Source organism: Salmo salar, chromosome ssa03 (assembly GCF_905237065.1).
Source record: "Salmo salar chromosome ssa03, Ssal_v3.1, whole genome shotgun sequence".
NCBI classification, from domain to species: domain Eukaryota; kingdom Metazoa; phylum Chordata; class Actinopteri; order Salmoniformes; family Salmonidae; genus Salmo; species Salmo salar.
In genome coordinates this window covers 45,078,547-45,101,646 of record NC_059444.1, presented here as the reverse complement: position 1 = coordinate 45,101,646, position 23,100 = coordinate 45,078,547, and the positions used below count along the sequence as shown (strand labels likewise).

At 42.7% G+C, this 23,100-nt stretch overlaps 1 protein-coding gene across 7 annotated transcripts in view; it reads right to left on the bottom strand.

The window, feature by feature from the left end:
* Nucleotides 1–83: 83 nt before the first annotated feature.
* LOC106600556 (transcriptional repressor p66 alpha) overlaps nt 84–23,100 on the bottom strand; it is an 83,145-nt gene continuing 60,128 nt past the window's right edge. For all 7 annotated transcript variants that reach the window (XM_045714892.1, XM_014192005.2, XM_045714890.1 and 4 more), the window contains exons 8-11: nt 4,247–4,520; nt 3,612–4,063; nt 2,673–2,895; nt 84–2,151 (exon numbers count right to left, since the gene is read on the bottom strand). In XM_045714892.1, coding sequence (XP_045570848.1) covers nt 2,015–2,151; nt 2,673–2,895; nt 3,612–4,063; nt 4,247–4,520 — 1,086 coding nt within the window. In that variant the 3' untranslated portion in view covers nt 84–2,014. The remainder of the gene's footprint in view (nt 2,152–2,672; nt 2,896–3,611; nt 4,064–4,246; nt 4,521–23,100) is intronic.

Sequence of the window (23,100 nt, the reverse complement as noted above, 5' to 3'; positions counted from 1 at the left end):
TCATATTTCTCAGCGATGGCATCTGAACTCGCACTGAAAATGATTTCCTAAACAATTTTGACAGCAGTAGACAGAAACCCAAACACAGATGTTCATTCATTTATAAACCACATAGCAGGCCTATGGAACTTTTACAGAAGAGAATTACAGTAGAAGAGAACAAAACTGAAAAGCGAGTATGAGACTACTTGAGGAAGTAAAAGGAGCCTACAGCAGCACTGTAGTAAACCCAATTACATCACCACAGGCCTGTCTGGGATACAAGTTATTGGTCCTGATGCCAAGCATACAAAATCAATGAGTGATTTCAATATAAGACATGTTTATTCTCTCCTCTGTCTTTTGTACATCCTCAAACTTCACCAAAAAGTTGCTGTACGTAACCAAGCTTCATGACATGGCAACCAAAAACCTAAACTTGAAATGTACCTAAGCAGGTGACAGCAATGTAAACATTTTGTAAAATGATCTGGGATATGACTCCTGTGAGTCTAGAATCTTATGTCTTCCACTGAAACTTTGTTTGCATGTAATTCAAACAGTCTTTATTATGCCACTAGTTCTCTTTACAGACATGTTATTACACATGAAGGGACAACTCGGAATTAAATAATGTAAAACCAAAGCAGAGGCTACAGACAAACATATAATAAAGAGATCCTCTCTACTTGTTCTGCTTATGTGAAAGCTCTGTCAAACTCTGTAAATAGCTGAATAACATACATGGTGGGGGAAAAAAATCTTTACTTAAAAAAGACAACAAATGTGTATGAGGCTAGTATTAATTGTTCAGTTTTTAAAACCATAACAGGAATTGTTCATTTATACATCAGTCCCCCCAAAATAACCAATAACTTACTGTAAATACCCAACAAATCTAAATCAACTGTTACTGAGTTTATGCACTGAAAACTTCACTGCTCGGTTTTTCTTTAAAAGGAGAATTTTCCTTTTCTGTAAGCAAATAGCATGTTATAGAAAGGTCTAGACACTTTTTTTTCAGTTTCACTTGTTTTTGAGAAACTTACCCCAAATAGCCATTCACTTCCTCATCCTCGTTGTGCCATAATGGGGGCTCGGAAAAGACATGAACAAATGCTCCAAAAACACCCTTTTAGAAACTGAAATGCTCTATTGTGATGCAGGTCTTTAGATGTTATACAAAATGGAATATAAAGTTTGGAATGACACAATTGCATGTGTACAACATCTAAAGACCTGCATCACTATACTGACAGTGTTTCTGTATTTAGGTGTTTTTGAAGCATTTGTTCATGTTTTTTCAGAGCCCACGTACTGCACAATGAACATGAGGAAGTGAATCGCTGGTTCTGGTAAGTACAACTTTTTTAAAGGGAAATCGCAAAAAGTGTGTGGACCCTTCTATAACATGCAATTTACATCGAAAATAGAGATTTGGTTGTAAAAAGCTAACTTCTAATTTAAAGAGGATGTTTTTTGATCATATTTTTTGTCATATATCTATTTTTAGGGTACTCTTGAATATAAGGCAAACAGTTCAAGCTAGTCAGTCATTTAATCTTGAACACACCTCGACAGTTTTTCTGCATCCCATTGCTGAGTCTATGATGACAGAAGGCCAAGGCTCATTGTTCCGTCCAATAGGTAAAGCTCCATACATCGTTTTCATGGTCGGATATCAACGCACAGTTGGCAGAACGCCATCTCATGAGTTGTTGAGAGAAAAGCAACATTCTCAAACCATCATGAACTCGCAGACATCATGGCTGACGAACATATGGAAGGAAGCCCTTTAGGCACATTTATTTTTTTTCTTCGAAGTAAATCGCTGTTTATGCACACTGACCAAACATCGGTGAACTTCATAAGAAACAATAGACATGAAAAATAACATAAGAGAAACAAAAACACTCGGCAAAAAAAAGGAGAAAAAAAATGTTTGAAGACTGCGTTTCCTTAACTGTAGATTGCATTGTTTGCATTGACAACAGTAGCTATTGGTAAAAGGTTATTGATAATGAGTATGAGATTATTATTTCCACGTGTTAGCTGTCTGGGAGATGGAGCGTGAGGGGATCATGTCCAGGAGGTACTCTCTCTGGCGGGCGTCCACTGTGGACGAGGTCTTATGGACTGGCAGGTTGGGGTTCACATAGGCCATGGTCACACCTGGAGAGAAAGAGGGGAGAGGGGTCAGTCTCTGAATGGGAGGGTGCACTGAGCAGAATAAAACACACACACACACACACACAAATAACATTGATATCATAGCAGGGAAATCATGGACTAACTCTACTATTGGGGAGGTGAGCTAGCCATGGAGTCAAAGGAGAATGCCAGCCACCAGAGGGACTGAAGCAGAAAGAAGGAAACAGAGCATTGGGGACACGAAGAGCAGTCAGATGCCTAGTCCAAAAACAATCCCTGGCCTCTTACGCAGGTGTAAGCAATATTGTGATCCATCTAACCCTCTGATGGGCGTAAAGGAGCTCCAGCCATATTGCTTAAATACTTGTACTTATTCATTGAGACCTGCAAACACCACGGTGGAGGTGACGAGTAAAAGGGGCTACGGGATATTTTTTGGACAGGACAAAAGTTCAGGGTGTAGAGGTAGAGGTTGGGGGGGGTGTGTGTGTAAGTAAGTGAGGTGTGGTGGTAGGTTGGGGTCCGAGACGGTATTAGTCTACCTGTGTTGATGTTGTTCTGCTTCCTCCATGCAGTGGCTTGGGCGCTACCACTGCTGCTGTTCCCACTGGAGCTGCCCTTTGAACCCTGGGCAGCCAAGCGTACATAGGCATGCTTACCTGGCCGGCTGACCAAGCCTGCAGCGGCCACTGCACTCTGCAGCTGAGAGGAGGAAAAAGAGTGGGACACCCCCACAGATGGGACACCGCCACGGGAGAGCTGGCCCTGAGGTGGAAGGGAGGGGGGGGAGAAGGAAAAAGAAGATTGAGTGACAAGGTCTGTGTGACAAGAACATACAACACAAGCCAAGGGAACCATTGGGCTATTGCAGATGGGGAGGTTCAAGTCCCTAGTGAGACACATGGTAGAATGTAGGGATGTATTGCAAGAGGAAATGGTAGAATGCTAATCTAATGGGAAAGATTGGGTGATCTGTGGCTGAATGTTGGAATGAATGAGTGATGGGATAAATACATACACACATGCACAGTGTAAAGGTTTGAGGTCCTCTAATCAGGGGTGATGGTGGGGGTGCGTTTAGTTATGTATGTTTTGTGTTTTCGTTTCACGCTGTGAGCGAAGTGTGTGCCGGTCCTGGTGGTTATGGGTGCACTTGCTTCCATGCCTGCCCGGGCGTCGGCGGGTCTTGGTCCAGCCCTTGGAAAATCCCTTCAAGCTGGGGGCTTCGCCCTGCCAGCATCTCAGGCGGGTGGGGGCGAGCGTAACCACTGATCAGAACACCCACTGATGGGAGTAGCCATTTGTATTAAGCAGCCATTTGTATTGATTTTGTATTGTAGTTGTTCAAAAAATGAAAAAGGGAACCATATGTACGTGAATATTATAACCGTCTATATCTAATTGAATGTGACAGGGCCTGGAGTGGCACAGGTTATGATGTGACAGTTTCAGGGAACTGATGAGTAGTGTGTCACCCCTACCTGTTTGATGTTGGTGGAGTGGTGGCGTGCAATGCTCTGTCCTCTGTTGTGCTGTTGGTGATGGTGCTGGTGATGCAGAGAGGAGGCCCTAGCCTGGGCCTGAGCCTGTTTCAGCTGCTGGGACACTAGATGCTCCGCCTTCACCGACAGAGAGGTGGATGAGGAGGAGAAAGAGGAGGAGGGGGTGTGAGAGATGGGGGAGGCAGCCTGCTGGAGGATCTGCTGCTCTATCTCCTGTTCCTGCTGCAGGGCCTTGACAAACGCAGCCTTCAGCCTATTGGTGTGCTCGGCCTTCAGGGCCTTCTTCTGATTGGAGGACATGCAATCTGCACAGAGGATGGTCCCGCCCTTGGCCTTGTCTTGCCTCCAACGGCAGGTAAAATCGGTGATGCACTGGGCGCAGGTGAAGGGTTCTTTGATGGAGGGCTTGACTGGGGGCTTCCCTGTTTTAGCTGGGGGAAACAAAAAGGATAGCGCAGCAGGGGGAGGGTTGGGGGTAAGAAAGTGATAGTGATATTATTGTGTAAATTAATTGTACGTAATATGATGGAATACTGTATGTAGTGTTTGCACCTCTGCCACCTCTGATGGTATAGTGTTATATAGTGTTTACACAAGCATAATATGTATAGTACCTCTCATCATGGAGTCCAGCAGGTTCTGCACCACATCTTCCAGGCCCACCAGGTAGATGAACTCGTTGTTGGCTGCCGAGGGCAGGAAGTTTAGCTCTGGGGTGGGAAGTTTGGGAGGAGGGATCTCCAGAAGGGTCTTCTCCAGCTGCTTACGCAGGGCTAGCTTAGCTGCGGCCTGACAGGCGGCAGGAGAGTCGTTCACATTGACCACAGACACACTGCTGTTTCCAGACTGGGACGTCATAGAAGGAACCTTCATGTTAGTTGGGGTGGCCTGGGGGAGAGAGGAATGAAAAGGGGTTGAGACGGAGAAAGAAGGGGGTAAGATCTTTTTATTTTATTTAACCTTTATTTAACCAGGCAAGTCAAATTCCTATTTACAATGACAGCCTTCCCCGGCCAAACCCGAACGACACTGGGCCAATTGTGCACCGCCTTATGGGACTCCAAATTACGGCCGGTTGTGATACAGCCCGGGATCGTCCCCGGGTCTGTAGTGATGATTAGAAAGTATTAGGCTATTATTTGGGGAGAGAAATATGATGGTGCATCTAGTGATGACAGCTCTTTAAAAGTATTTTTGTGTTAGTTGAAGAACTATGTAGAATAGGTTCGTATGTAGACCTACTGATAACTAGCTATAATTCTATCTAATAAATAACCTCTCACAACTACTGAACCACACAACTACTGACCACAACCACACAACTACTGACCACACAACTACTGAACACACATCTAATCACCACAATTACTGACCACAACCGCACAACTACTGACCACACAACTACTGACCACACAACTACTGACCACACAACTACTGACCACACAACTACTGAACACACATCTAATCACCACAATTACGGACCACAACCACACAACTACTGACCACACAACTACTGACCACAAATCGAATCACCACAATTACTGACCACAACCACACAACTACTGACCACACAACTAGTCACCACAACCACTGACCACAACCACACAACTACTGACCACAAATCTAATCAATCACCACAATTACTGACCACAGCCACACAACTACTGACCACACAACTAATCACCACAATTACTGACCACAACCACACAACTACTGACCACACAACTACTGACCACACAACCACAACAACACAACTACTGACCACACATCTAATCACCACAATTACTGACCACAACCACACAACTACTGACCACACATCTAATCACCACAATTGCGGACCACAACCACACAACTACTGACCACACAACTAGTCACCACAATTACTGACCACAACCACACAACTACTGACCACACAACTACTGACCTCAACAACACAACTACTGACCACACATCTAATCACCACAATTACTGACCACAACCACACAAATACTGACCACACAATTACTGACCACAACCACACAACTACTGACCACACAACAACCACACAACTACTGACCCAACAACCACAACTACTGACCACACATCTAATCACCACAACCACAACCAGACCACAACCACTAACCACACATCTAATCACCACAATTACTGACCACAACCACACAACTACTGACACATCTAATCACCACAACTACTGACCACAACCACACAACTACTGACCACACAACAACCACACAACTACTGACCCAACAACCACAACTACTGACCACACATCTAATCACCACAATTACTGACCACACAACTACTGACCACAACCACAAAACTGACCACAACCACAAAACTACTGACCCAACAACTACTGACCACTTCCACACAAATACTGACCACAACCACTGACCACAACCACACAACTACTGACCACACATCTAATCACCACAATTACTGACCACAACCACACAACTACTGACCACACATCTAATCACCACAATTACTGACCACACAACTACTGACCACAACCACAACACTACTGACCCAACAACTACTGACCACTTCCACACAAATACTGACCACAACCACACAACTACTGACCACACATCTAATCACCACAATTACTGACCACAACCACACATCTAATCACCACAATTACTGACCACACATCTAATCACCACAATTACTGACCACAACCACACAACTACTGACCACACAACAACTACTGACCACAAAACTGACCACAACCACAAAACTACTGACCTAACCTACTGACCACAACTACTGACCACAAAGACAAAACTACTGACTACACAACTAATACTGACCACAAAGACAAAACTACTGACCTAACCTACTGACCACAACTACTGAACTAACCTACTGACCACAAAGACAAAACTACTGACCACAACTACTGACCTAACCTATTGACCACAACTCCGGACCTAACCTACTGACCACAAAGACAAAACTACTGACCTAACCTACTGACCACAACTACTGACCTAACCTACTGACCACAACTACTGACCTAACCTACTGACCACAACTACTGACCACAACTCCTGACCTAACCTACTGACCACAGCCACACAACTACTGACATCAACTACTGAACCAGACATCAACTGACCACAACTACTGACCCCAACCACACAACTACTGACCCCAACCACACAACCACTGACCCCATCCACACAACCACTGACCCCATCCACACAACCACTGACCCCATCCACACAACCACTGACCCCATCCACACAACCACAGCCCAACAACTACTGACCACTTCCACACAACTACTGACCAAAACCACTGACCACACAACTACTGAACCACACAACTATTAACCAAAACTACTGACCACAACTACTGACCACAACCACTGACCACAACCACACAACTACTGACCCAACAACTACTGACCACAACTACTGACCACACAACTACTGACCACAAGCACAAAACTACTGACCTAACCTACTGACCACAACTACTGACCTAACCTACTGACCACAAAGACAAAACTATTGACCACAACTCCTGACCACAACTCCTGACCTAACCTACTGACCACAGCCACACAACTACTGACATCAACTACTGAACCAGACATCAACTGACCACAACTACTGACCACAACCACACAACTACTGACCACACATCTAATCACCACAATTATTGACCACAACCACACAACTACTGACCACACAACTACTGACCACAACCACACAACTACTGACCACACATCTAATCACCACAATTACTGACCACAATTACTGACCACAACCACACAACTACTGACCACACATCTAATCACCACAATTACTGACCACAAAACTGACCATAACCACAAAACTACTGACCTAACCTACTGACCACAAAGACAAAACTACTGACCACACAACTACTACTGACCTAACCTACTGACCACAACTACTGACCTAACCGACTGACCACAAAGACAAAACTACTGACCACAACTACTGACCTAACCTATTGACCACAACTCCTGACCTAACCTACTGACCACAAAGACAAAACTACTGACCTAAGCTACTGACCACAACTACTGACCTAACCGATTGACCACAACTACTGACCTAACCTATTGACCACAACTACTGACCACAACTACTGACCTAACCTACTGACCCCAGCCACACAACTACTGACCCCAACTACTGACCACAGCAACACAACTACTGACCCCATATACTGACCCCAACCACACAACTACTGACCCCAACCACACAACCACTGACCCCAACCACACAACCACTGACCCCAACCACACAACCACAAAACTGACCACAACCACAAAACTACTGACCTAACCTACTGACCACAAAGACAAAACTACTGACCACACAACTACTACTGACCACAAAGACAAAACTACTGACCTAACCTACTGACCACAACTACTGGCCACAACTACTGACCTACCCTATTGACCACAACTCCTGACCTAACCTACTGACCACAAAGACGATACTGACCTAACCTACTGACCACAACTCCTGACCTAACCTACTGACCACAGCCACACAACTACTGACATCAACTACTAAACCAGACATCTACTGACCACAACTACTGACCCCAACCACACAACTACTGACCCCAACCACACAACCACTGACCTCAACCACACAACCACTGACCTCAACCACACAACCACTGACCTCAACCACACAACTACTGACCTCAACCACACAACTACTGACCTCAACCACACAACTACTGACCTCAACCACACAACTACTGACTTCAACCACACAACTACTGACTTCAACCACACAACTACTGACTTCAACCACACAACTACTGACTTCAACCACACAACTACTGACCTCATCCACACAACTACAGACCACAACCACACAACTACAGACCACAACCACACAAGTACTGACCACACAACTACTGACCTCAACCACACAACTACTGACCTCAACCACACAACTACTGACCTCAACCACACAACTACTGACCTCAACCACACAACTACTGACCTCAACCACACAACTACAGACCACAACCATACAACCACTGACCACACAATTTCTGATCATATCTAGTGACCACAACCACACAACTGCTAATTACAACCACATAACTACTGACCACAACACAACTACTGACTATACCAACTGACCACAACTAAAAAAAAATTATAACAAGCTAAATTTTAAAACATGTAGACTGGTCAGGACCAGTGAGCTTACATACAACCTAACTAGAGTTGTTTTATCAACTTTTTTATAAACAACTGAAGTTTTGACCACTTTCCCAACAGGTTAGACCAAAAGTTAGAGGGTATGACAATTTTGTCTACTTCTTTGCTATTTAAATCTGATGTCAGAACAAAAATATGTTACCAATCTAACAATGCAGCTGTTTTAGTAACCACAGTAACACATTTTTTGCAATAAAAAGTAGCTAGCTAACATCAGCTAACAGCTTTCTCATGTCTCATCATTGAGTAGCCCAAACAAAGCCATTGTTATGGATACTCACGGACGCAGAGGAGCACATATGGCAGCGAAGACAAAAATGTATGACAAGGGTGAAGAGGGTGAGGCAGCCAAGGCAACAGCACATCGTCCTCCTTCTCTGGATCATGCCCCATGCTCTAAATAAATCAACTGACTAGTTTGCCTGTTTGTAAAGACAAGGACGGGCTGTATGTTGATCCTGCTGCTCTGATTGGCTAGAGAAGCTGTCCAAGCTGTCCAAGCTGTTCACTTGCTTCATATTTCACCAGATCACTTTCTCATCACAATTCTTTCAGTTTTCACACGCAATAACTGTAGTTTAAACACTAACCACAACTACTGAACCACACACATATTACCAAAACTACTGACCACAACCACACAACTACTGAACCACACACATATTACCAACTACTGACCACAACCACACAACTACTGACCACAATTATTGACTACTATTGTCCACAACAACTAAACCACAACCACACAAATACTGACTACAACCACACAACTACTTACTAAAACAACTGACCACAGCCAAACAACTACTGAACCACACAACCAATGACCACAACAGAACTACTGACCACAAATTCCTGACCACAAAACTACTGAACCACACAACAGAACTACTGACCACATCCACACAGTAGGGCCCAAAGAACCTGCAACACAACCACATATCTATTGACCTCAACTGCTGACCATATAACTGCTAACCATACAACTACTGACCACAACGACAGCTCTGGCCCTGGGCATAGCTTGCCTGCTCTGGTTCTTGCTAGCTCTGGGTCACACTAGCTCTGGTCTGCACAACAAATTATAACTACTTAAGTGTGCAGAAATTAGCATAATAGCCAGCAACAATAATTCTAACTCTTGAACAGTTCAAGATAGAGCCACCAAACCAACTTTCACATGTTCAAGCTATCCTATCAACCAATCTTTTCTCAATCCACCTACTTCTTCAACTATAACCAGTCACCAACATTACTACTGCAGACACTACCACTACTATAACTATAACCAGTCACTACCATTACTACTGCAGACACTACCACTACTATAACTATAACCAGTCACCACCATTACTACTGCAGACACTACCAATACTATAACCAACCACCACCATTACTACTGTAGACACTACCACTACTATAACTATAACCAGTCACCACCATTACTACTGCAGACACTATCACTACTATAACCAGTCACCACCATTACTACTGCAGACACTACCACTATTATAACTATAACCAACCACCATCATGACTACTGCAGACACTACCACTACTATAACTATAACCAGTCACCACCATTACTACTGCAGACACTACCACTACTATAACTATAACCAGTCACCACCATTACTACTGCAGACACTACCACTACTATAACTATAACCAGTCACCACCATTACTACTGAAGACACTACCACTACTATAACTATAACCAGTCACCACCATTACTACTGCACACTACCACTATTATAACTATAACCAACCACCACCATTACTACTGTAGACACTACCACTACTATAACCAGTCACCACCATTACTACTACAGACACTACCACTACTATAACTATAACCAGTCACCACCATTACTACTGCAGACACTACCACTACTATAACTATAACCAGTCACCACCATTACTACTGTAGAAACTATCACTACAATAACTATAACCAGTCACCACCATTACTACTGTAGACACTACCACTACTATAACTATAACCAGTCACCACCATTACTACTGTAGACACTACAACTACTATAACTATAACCAACCACCACCATTACTACTGCAGACACTACCACAACTATAACCAGTCACTACCATTACTACTGTAGACACTACCACTACTATAACCAGTCACCACCATTACTACTGTAGACACTACCACTACTATAACTATAACCAGTCACCACCATTACTACTGTAGACACTACCACTACTATAACTATAACCAACCACCACCATTACTACTGTAGACACTACCACTACTATAACCAGTCACCACCATTACTACTGCAGACACAACCACTACTATAACTATAACCAACCACTACCATTACTACTGTAGACACTACCACTACTATAACCAACCACTACTACTGTAGACACTACCACTACTATAACCAGTCACCACCGTTACTACTGTAGACACTACCGCTACCATAACCAACCACCATTACTACTGCAGACACTACCACTACTATAACCAACCACCACCATTACTACTGCAGACACTACCACTACTATAACTATAACCAACCACCACCATTACTACTGCAGTCACTACCACTACTATAACTATAACCAACCACCACCATTAGTACTGTAGACACTACCACTACTATAACCAGTCACCACAATTAGTACTGTAGACACTACCACTACTATAACCAGTGACCACCATTAGTACTGTAGACACTACCACTACTATAACCAGTCACTACCACTACTATAACTATAACCAACCACCACCATTACTACTGTAGACACTACCACTACTATAACCAACCACCACCATTACTACTGTAGACACTACCACTACTATAACCAACCACCACCATTAGTACTGTAGACACTACCACTACTATAACCAACCACCACCATTAGTACTGTAGACACTATCACTACTATAACCAGTCACCACCATTACTACTGCAGACACTACCACTACTATAACCAGTCACCACCATTACTATAACTATAACCAGTCACCACCATTACTACTGTAGACACTACCACCACTATAACTATAACCAACCACCACCATTACTACTGCAGACACTACCACTACTATAACCAGTCACCACCATTACTACTGCAGACACTACCACTACTATAACCAGTCACCACCATTACTACTGCACACTACCACTATTATAACTATAACCAACCACCACCATTACTACTGTAGACACTACCACTACTATAACCAGTCACCACCATTACTACTACAGACACTACCACTACTATAACTATAACCAGTCACCACCATTACTACTGCAGACACTACCACTACTATAACTATAACCAGTCACCACCATTACTACTGTAGAAACTATCACTACAATAACTATAACCAGTCACCACCATTACTACTGTAGACACTACCACTACTATAACTATAACCAGTCACCACCATTACTACTGTAGACACTACAACTACTATAACTATAACCAACCACCACCATTACTACTGCAGACACTACCACAACTATAACCAGTCACTACCATTACTACTGTAGACACTACCACTACTATAACCAGTCACCACCATTACTACTGTAGACACTACCACTACTATAACTATAACCAGTCACCACCATTACTACTGTAGACACTACCACTACTATAACTATAACCAACCACCACCATTACTACTGTAGACACTACCACTACTATAACCAGTCACCACCATTACTACTGCAGACACAACCACTACTATAACTATAACCAACCACTACCATTACTACTGTAGACACTACCACTACTATAACCAACCACTACTACTGTAGACACTACCACTACTATAACCAGTCACCACCGTTACTACTGTAGACACTACCGCTACCATAACCAACCACCATTACTACTGTAGACACTACCACTACTATAACCAGTCACCACCATTACTACTGTAGACACTACCACTACTATAACTATAACCAGTCACCACCATTACTACTGTAGACACTACCACTACTATAACTATAACCAACCACCACCATTACTACTGTAGACACTACCACTACTATAACCAGTCACCACCATTACTACTGCAGACACAACCACTACTATAACTATAACCAACCACTACCATTACTACTGTAGACACTACCACTACTATAACCAACCACTACTACTGTAGACACTACCACTACTATAACCAGTCACCACCGTTACTACTGTAGACACTACCGCTACCATAACCAACCACCATTACTACTGCAGACACTACCACTACTATAACCAACCACCACCATTACTACTGCAGACACTACCACTACTATAACTATAACCAACCACCACCATTACTACTGCAGTCACTACCACTACTATAACTATAACCAACCACCACCATTAGTACTGTAGACACTACCACTACTATAACCAGTCACCACAATTAGTACTGTAGACACTACCACTACTATAACCAGTGACCACCATTAGTACTGTAGACACTACCACTACTATAACCAGTCACTACCACTACTATAACTATAACCAACCACCACCATTACTACTGTAGACACTACCACTACTATAACCAACCACCACCATTACTACTGTAGACACTACCACTACTATAACCAACCACCACCATTAGTACTGTAGACACTACCACTACTATAACCAACCACCACCATTAGTACTGTAGACACTATCACTACTATAACCAGTCACCACCATTACTACTGCAGACACTACCACTACTATAACCAGTCACCACCATTACTATAACTATAACCAGTCACCACCATTACTACTGTAGACACTACCACCACTATAACTATAACCAACCACCACCATTACTACTGCAGACACTACCACAACTATAACCAGTCACCACCATTACTACTGCAGACACTACCACTACTATAACCAGTCACCACCATTACTACTGCAGACACTACCACTACTATAACCAGTCACCACCATTACTACTGCACACTACCACTATTATAACTATAACCAACCACCACCATTACTACTGTAGACACTACCACTACTATAACCAGTCACCACCATTACTACTACAGACACTACAACTACTATAACTATAACCAGTCACCACCATTACTACTGCAGACACTACCACTACTATAACTATAACCAGTCACCACCATTACTACTGTAGAAACTATCACTACAATAACTATAACCAGTCACCACCATTACTACTGTAGACACTACCACTACTATAACTATAACCAGTCACCACCATTACTACTGTAGACACTACAACTACTATAACTATAACCAACCACCACCATTACTACTGCAGACACTACCACAACTATAACCAGTCACTACCATTACTACTGTAGACACTACCACTACTATAACCAGTCACCACCATTACTACTGTAGACACTACCACTACTATAACTATAACCAGTCACCACCATTACTACTGTAGACACTACCACTACTGTAACTATAACCAACCACCACCATTACTACTGTAGACACTACCACTACTATAACCAGTCACCACCATTACTACTGCAGACACAACCACTACTATAACTATAACCAACCACTACCATTACTACTGTAGACACTACCACTACTATAACCAACCACTACTACTGTAGACACTACCACTACTATAACCAGTCACCACCGTTACTACTGTAGACACTACCGCTACCATAACCAACCACCATTACTACTGCAGACACTACCACTACTATAACCAACCACCACCATTACTACTGCAGACACTACCACTACTATAACTATAACCAACCACCACCATTACTACTGCAGTCACTACCACTACTATAACTATAACCAACCACCACCATTAGTACTGTAGACACTACCACTACTATAACCAGTCACCACAATTAGTACTGTAGACACTACCACTACTATAACCAGTGACCACCATTAGTACTGTAGACACTACCACTACTATAACCAGTCACTACCACTACTATAACTATAACCAACCACCACCATTACTACTGTAGACACTACCACTACTATAACCAACCACCACCATTACTACTGTAGACACTACCACTACTATAACCAACCACCACCATTAGTACTGTAGACACTACCACTACTATAACCAACCACCACCATTAGTACTGTAGACACTATCACTACTATAACCAGTCACCACCATTACTACTGCAGACACTACCACTACTATAACCAGTCACCACCATTACTATAACTATAACCAGTCACCACCATTACTACTGTAGACACTACCACCACTATAACTATAACCAACCACCACCATTACTACTGCAGACACTACCACAACTATAACCAGTCACCACCATTACTACTGCAGACACTACCACTACTATAACCAGTCACCACCATTACTACTGCAGACACTACCACTACTATAACCAGTCACCACCATTACTATAACTATAACCAGTCACCACCATTACTACTGTGGACACACCGCCCAACAACCTGCCCACTTGACCCTATCCCCTCCTCTCTTCTCCAGACCATTTCCGGAGACCTTCTCCCCTTCCTCACCTCGCTCATCAACTCATCCTTGACCGCTGGCTACGTCCCTTCCGTCTTCAAGAGAGCGAGAGTTGCACCCCTTCTGAAAAAACCTACACTCAATCCCTCCGATGTCAACAACTACAGACCAGTATCCCTTCTTTCTTTTCTCTCCAAAACTCTTGAACGTGCCGTCCTTGGCCAGCTCTCCTGCTATCTCTCTCAGAATGACCTTCTTGATCCTAATCAGTCAGGTTTCAAGACTGGGCATTCAACTGAGACTGCTCTTCTCTGTGTCACGGAGGCTCTCCGCACTGCTAAAGCTAACTCTCTCTCCTCTGCTCTCATCCTTCTAGACCTATCTGCTGCCTTTGATACTGTGAACCATCAGATCCTCCTCTCCACCCTCTCCGAGTTGGGCATCTCCGGCGCGGCCCACGCTTGGATTGCGTCCTACCTGACAGGTCGCTCCTACCAGGTGGCGTGGCGAGAATCTGTCTCCGCACCATGCGCTCTCACCACTGGTGTCCCCCAGGGCTCTGTTCTAGGCCCTCTCCTATTCTCGCTATACACCAAGTCACTTGGCTCTGTCATATCTTCACATGGTCTCTCCTATCATTGCTATGCAGACGACACACAATTAATCTTCTCCTTTCCCCCTTCTGATAACCAGGCGGCGAATCGCATCTCTGCATGTCTGTCAGACATATCAGTGTGGATGACAGATCACCAGCTCAAGCTAAACCTCGGCAAGACGGAGCTGCTCTTCCTCCCGGGGAAGGACTGCCCGTTCCATGATCTCACCATCACGGTTGACAACTCCCTTGTGTCCTCCTCCCAGAGTGCTAAGAACCTGGGCGTGATCCTGGACAACACCCTGTCATTCTCCACTAACATCAAGGCGGTGACCCGATCCTGTAGGTTCATGCTCTACAACATTCGCAGAGTACGACCCTGCCTCACACAGGAAGCGGCGCAGGTCCTAATCCAGGCACTTGTCATCTCCCGTCTGGATTACTGCAACTCGCTGTTGGCTGGGCTCCCTGCCTGTGCCATTAAACCCCTACAACTCATCCAGAACGCCGCAGCCCGTCTGGTGTTCAACCTTCCCAAGTTCTCTCACGTCACCCCGCTCCTCCGCTTTCTCCACTGGCTTCCAGTTGAAGCTCGCATCCGCTACAAGACCATGGTGATTGCCTACGGAGCTGTGAAGGGAACGGCACCTCCATACCTTCAGGCCCTACACCCAAACAAGGGCACTGCGTTCATCCACCTCTGGCCTGCTGGCCCCCCTACCTCTGAGGAAGCACAGTTCCCGCTCAGCCCAGTCAAAACTTTTCGCTGCTCTGGCACCCCAATGGTGGAACAAGCTCCCTCACGACGCCAGGACAGCGGAGTCAGTCACCACCTTCCGGAGACACCTGAAACCCCACCTCTTTAAGGAATACCTAGGATAGGATAAAGTAATCCTTCTAACCCCCCCCCCCTTAAAAGATTTGATGCACTATTGTAAAGTGGTTGTTCCACTAGATATCATAAGGTGAATGCACTGGATAAGAGCGTCTGCTAAATGACTTAAATGTAATGTAATGTAATGACACTACCACTACTATAACTATAACTATAACCAGTCACCACCATTACTACTGTAGACACTACCACTACTATAACTATAACCAGTCACCACCATTACTACTGCAGACACTATCACTACTATAACTATACCCAGTCACCACCATTACTACTGCAGACACTACCACTACTATAACTATAACCAGTCACGACCATTACTACTGCAGACACAACCACTACTATAACTATAACCAGTCACCACCATTACTACTGCAGTCACTACCACTACAATAACCAACCACTACCATTACTACTGTAGACACTACAACTACTATAACCAACCACTACTACTGTAGACACTACCACTACTATAACTATAACCAACCACCACCATTACTACAGCAGACACTACCACTACTATAACCAGTCACCACCATTAGTACTGTAGACACTACCACTACTATAACCAACCACCACCATTAGTACTGTAGACACTACCACTACTATAACCAGTCACCACCATTAGTACTGTAGACACTACCACTACTATAACTATAACCAGTCACCACCATTACTACTGTAGTCACTACCACTACTATAACTATAACCAACCACCACCATTACTACTGTAGACACTACCACTACTATAACTATAACCAACCACCACCATTACTACTGCAGACACTACCACTACTATAACCAGTCACCACCATTAGTACTGTAGACACTCCCAATACTATAACCAACCACCACCATGACTACTGTAGACACTACCACTACTATAACTATAACCAGTCACCACCATTACTACTGCAGACACTACCACTACTATAACCTGTCACCACCATTACTATAACCAGTCACCACCATTACTATAACCAGTCACCACCATTACTATAACCAGTCACCACCATTACTATAACCAGTCACCACCATTACTATAACCAGTCACCACCATTAGTACTGTAGACACTACCACTACTATAACGATAACCAACCACCACCATGACTACTGTAGACACTACCACTACTATAACCAGTCACCACCATTAGTACTGTAGACACTACCAGCACTATAACTATAACCAACCACCACCATTACTACTGCAGACACTACCACTACTATAACTATAACCAGTCACCACCATTACTACTGCAGACACTACCACTACTATAACCAGTCACCACCATTACTACTGCAGACACTACCACTACTATAACCAGTCACCACCATTACTATAACCAGTCACCACCATTACTACTGTAGACACTACCACTATTATAACTATAACCAACCACTACCATTACTACTGTAGACACTACCATTACTATAACTATAACCAGTCACACACCATTACTACTGCAGACACTACCACTACTTTAACCAACCAACACCATTACTACTGTAGACACTACCACTACTATAACTATAACCAACCACCACCATTACTACTGTAGACACTACAACTACTATAACTATAACCAGTCACTACCACTACTACTGTAGACACTACCACAACTATAACCAACCACCACCATTACTACTGTAGACACTACCACTACTATAACCAACCACCACCATTACTACTGTAGACACTACCACAACTATAACCAACCACCACCATTAATTCTGTAGACACTACCACTACTATAACTATAACCAGTCACTACCACTACTACTGTAGACACTACCACAACTATAACCAACCACCACCATTACTACTGTAGACACTACCACTACTATAACCAACCACCACCATTACTACTGTAGACACTACCACTACTATAACTATAACCAGTCACCACCATTACTACTGTAGACACTACCACTACTATAACCAACCACCACCATTACTACTGTAGACACTACCACTACTATAACCAACCACCACCATTACGACTGCAGACACTACCACTACTATAACTATAACCAACCACCACCATTACTACTGCAGACACTACCACTACTATAACCAGTCACCACCATTACTACTGCAGACACTACCACTATTATAACTATAACCAGTCACCACCATTACTACTGCAGACACTACCACTACTATAACCAACCACCACCATTACTACTGCAGACACCATCACTACTATAACTATAACCAGTCACCACCATTACTACTGTAGACACTACCACTACTATAACTATAACCAGTCACCACCATTACTACTGCAGACACTACCACTACTATAACTATAACCAGTCACCTCCATTACTACTGCAGACACTACCACTACTATAACTATAACCAGTCACTACCACTACTATAACTATAACCAGTCACCACCATTACTACTGTAGACACTACCACTACTATAACTATAACCAATCACCACCATTACTACTGTAGACACTACCACTACTATAACTATAACCAACCACCACCATTACTACTGTAGACACTATCACTACTATAACTATAACCAGTCACCACCACTACTATAACCAGTCACCACCATTACTACTGTAGACACTACCACTACTATAACCAGTCACCACCATTACTACTGCAGACACTACCACTACTATAACTATAACCAGTCACCACCATTACTACTGCAGACACTACCACTACTATAACTATAACCAGTCACCACCATTACTACTGCAGACACTACCACTACTATAACTATAACCAACCACCACCATTACTACTGTAGACACTACCACTACTGTAACTATAACCAGTCACCACCACTACTATAACCAGTCACCACCATTACTACTGTAGACACTACCACTACTATAACCAGTCACCACCATTACTACTGCAGACACTACCACTACTATAACTATAACCAGTCACCACCATTACTACTGTAGACACTACCACTACTATAACTATAACCAGTCACCACCATTACTACTGTAGACACTACCACTACTATAACCAGTCACCACCATTACTACTGTAGACACTACCACTACTATAACTATAACCAGTCACCACCATTACTACTGTAGACACTACCACTACTATAACTATAACCAGTCACCACCATTACTACTGCAGACACTACCACTACTATAACTATAACCAGTCACCACCATTACTACTGCAGACACTACCACTACTATAACTAAAACCAGTCACCACCATTACTACATCAGACACTACCACTACTATAACTATAACCAACCACCACCATTACTACTGTAGACACTACCACTACTATAACCAGTCACCACTATTACTACTGCAGACACTACCACTACTATAACTATAACCAACCACCACCATTACTACTGCAGACACTACCACTACTATAACTATAACCAGTCACCACCATTACTACTGCAGACACTACCACTACTATAACCAACCACCACCATTACTACTGCAGACACTACCACTACTATAACTATAACCAGTCACCACCATTACTACTGCAGACACTACCACTACTATAACTATAACCAACCACCACCATTACTACTGCAGACACTACCACTACTATAACTATAACCAGTCACCACCATTACTACTGCAGACACTACCACTACTATGACTTATTTCAAAACAAGCTAGCAAGCACACATTTTCTCCAGGAAATTTACTTTTCAGTACAGTGCCTTGCAAAAGTATTCATTCCCTTAGCTTTTTTCCAATTTTGATGCATTACAACCTGTAATTTAAATAGATTTTTATTTGGATATCATGTAATGGACAAACACAAAATAGTCCAAATTAGTGAAGTGAAACGGGGAAAAAATGACTTGTTTCGAAAAATTCAACAACAACAAAAAAATGGCAAAGTGGTGCGTGCATATGTATTCACCCCATTTGCTATGAAGCCCTTAAATAAGATCTGGTGCAACCAATTACCTTCAGAAGTCACATAATTAGTTTAATAAAGTTCACCTGTGTGCAATCTAAGTGTCACATGATCTCAGTATACAGTTGAAGTCAGACGTTTACATACACCTTAGCCAAATACATTGAAACTCAGTTTTTTACAATTCCTGACATTTAATCCTAGTAAAAATTCCCTGTCTTAGGTGAGTTAGGATCACCACTTTATTTTAAGAATGTGAAATGTCAGAATAATAGTAGAGTGATTTATTTCAGCTTTTATTTCTTTCATCACATTCCCAGTGGGTCAGAAGTTTACATATACTCAATTAGTATTGGTAGCATTGCCTTTAAATTGCTTAATTTGGGTCAAACGTTTTGGGTAGCCTTACACAAGCTTCCCACAATAAGTTGGCTGAATTTTGGCCCATTCCTCCTGACAGAGCTGGTGTAACTGCGTAAGGTTTGTAGGCCTCCTTGCTCGCACACACTTTTTCAGTTCTGCCCACAAATTTGAGGTCAGAGATTTGTTGTCCTGTGATGGCCACTCCAATACCTTGACTTTGTTGTCCGTAAGCCATTTTGCCACAACTTTGGAAGTATGCTTGGGGTCATTGTCCATTTGGAAGACCCATTTGCGACCAATCTTTAACTTCCTGACTGAGGTCTTGAAATGTTGCTTCAATATATCCACATAATTTTCATTCTTCATCCTTCATCATGCCATCTATTTTGTGAAGTGCACCAGTCCCTCCTGCAGCAAAGTACCCACACGACATGATGCTGCCACCCCCGTGCTTCACAGTTGGGATGGTGTTCTTCGGCTTGCAAGCCTCCCCCTTTTTCCTCCAAACATAATGATGGTCATTATGGCCAAACAGTTATATTATTGTTTCATCAGACCAGAGGACATTTCTCCAAAAAGTACAATCTTTGTCCCCATGCGCAGTTGCAAACCGTAGTCTGGCTTTTTTATGGCAGTTTTGGAGCAGTCGCTTCCTTCTTGCTGAGCGGCCTTTCAGGTTATGTCGATATAGGACTCATTTTACTGTGGATATGGATATTTTTGTACCTGTTTCCTCCATCATCTTCACAAGGTCCTTTGCTGTTGTTCTGGGATTGATTTGCACTTTTCGCACCAAAGTACGTTCAACTCTAGGAGACAGAACGCATCTCCTTCCTGAATGGTATGATAGCTGCGTGGTTCCATGGTGTTTATACTTGTGTACTCTTGTTTGTACAGATGAACTTGGTACCTTCAGGCGTTTGGAAATTGCTCCCAAGGATGAACCAGACCTGTGGTGGTCTACAATTATTTTTTCTGAGGTCTTGGCTGATTTCTTTTGATTTTCCCATGATGTCAAGCAAAGAGGCCCTGAGATTGAAGGTAGGCCTTGAAATACATTCACAGATCCACCTCCAATTGACTCAAATTGACTCAAATTATGTCAATTAGCCTATCAGAAGCTTCTAAAGCCATGATATAATTTTCTGACATTTTCCAAGCTGTTTAAAGGCTCAGTCAACTTAGTGTATGTACACTTCTGAACCACTGGAATTGTGATACAGTGAATTATAAGTTAAATAATCCGTCTGAATTATAAGTTAAATAATCCGTCTGACAGAATATTTTTCAGTTTTCACCCGCAACAACGGTAGTTTAGACATTTTTGTGATTGAACTGCCCCCCAATCCAAAGTAATAAGGTTGACAGTGTGGTCTATCAAAGTAATCAGACCAATTACCAATATTTAACTTTGACAATATCTGACTGCTTGGCTTAACTAAAACACTTAGAATTTCTTCCATTACAACAAAAACACTTTTAAAAGAGTTGTCCCACCAATTGTACTTCATGTACAATTACAATGTAGTTATTATTATTATTTTTCTTAGGAACACTACTCCCCTTACGGCGTTTAAATTAGAAATGCCATTCAAACTTTAAAATGTACAGACTGGTCTGGAATAGTGTGCTTGCATACAACTTTTTGATACTATCTATACTTATTAAACTACTAAAAACTTCATCCACTTTTATGGGATTTCTTCAATATTCTAAAGCTTCCATTGTGACATCATGACTTCCAACATTCCATTCGCTGTGAATGCAATAATGTAAATTTGGACACAAATCAGAACTTTGACCACTTTCCCAACAAGTTAGACAAAAGGCATTTGAAATCTTCCTCTACTTCTCTTATATTCAAATCTGAAATTGTAACACAAATATATCATATAGCTGTTTTACTAACCAGGTCAATTACATTTCCTCTAACTTTTTATATATATATATAATTTTTTTTTTAAAAAGACATTTGACCACTTTCCAAACAAATTAGACAAAAATGTATGCATCTTGTTCTACTTCACT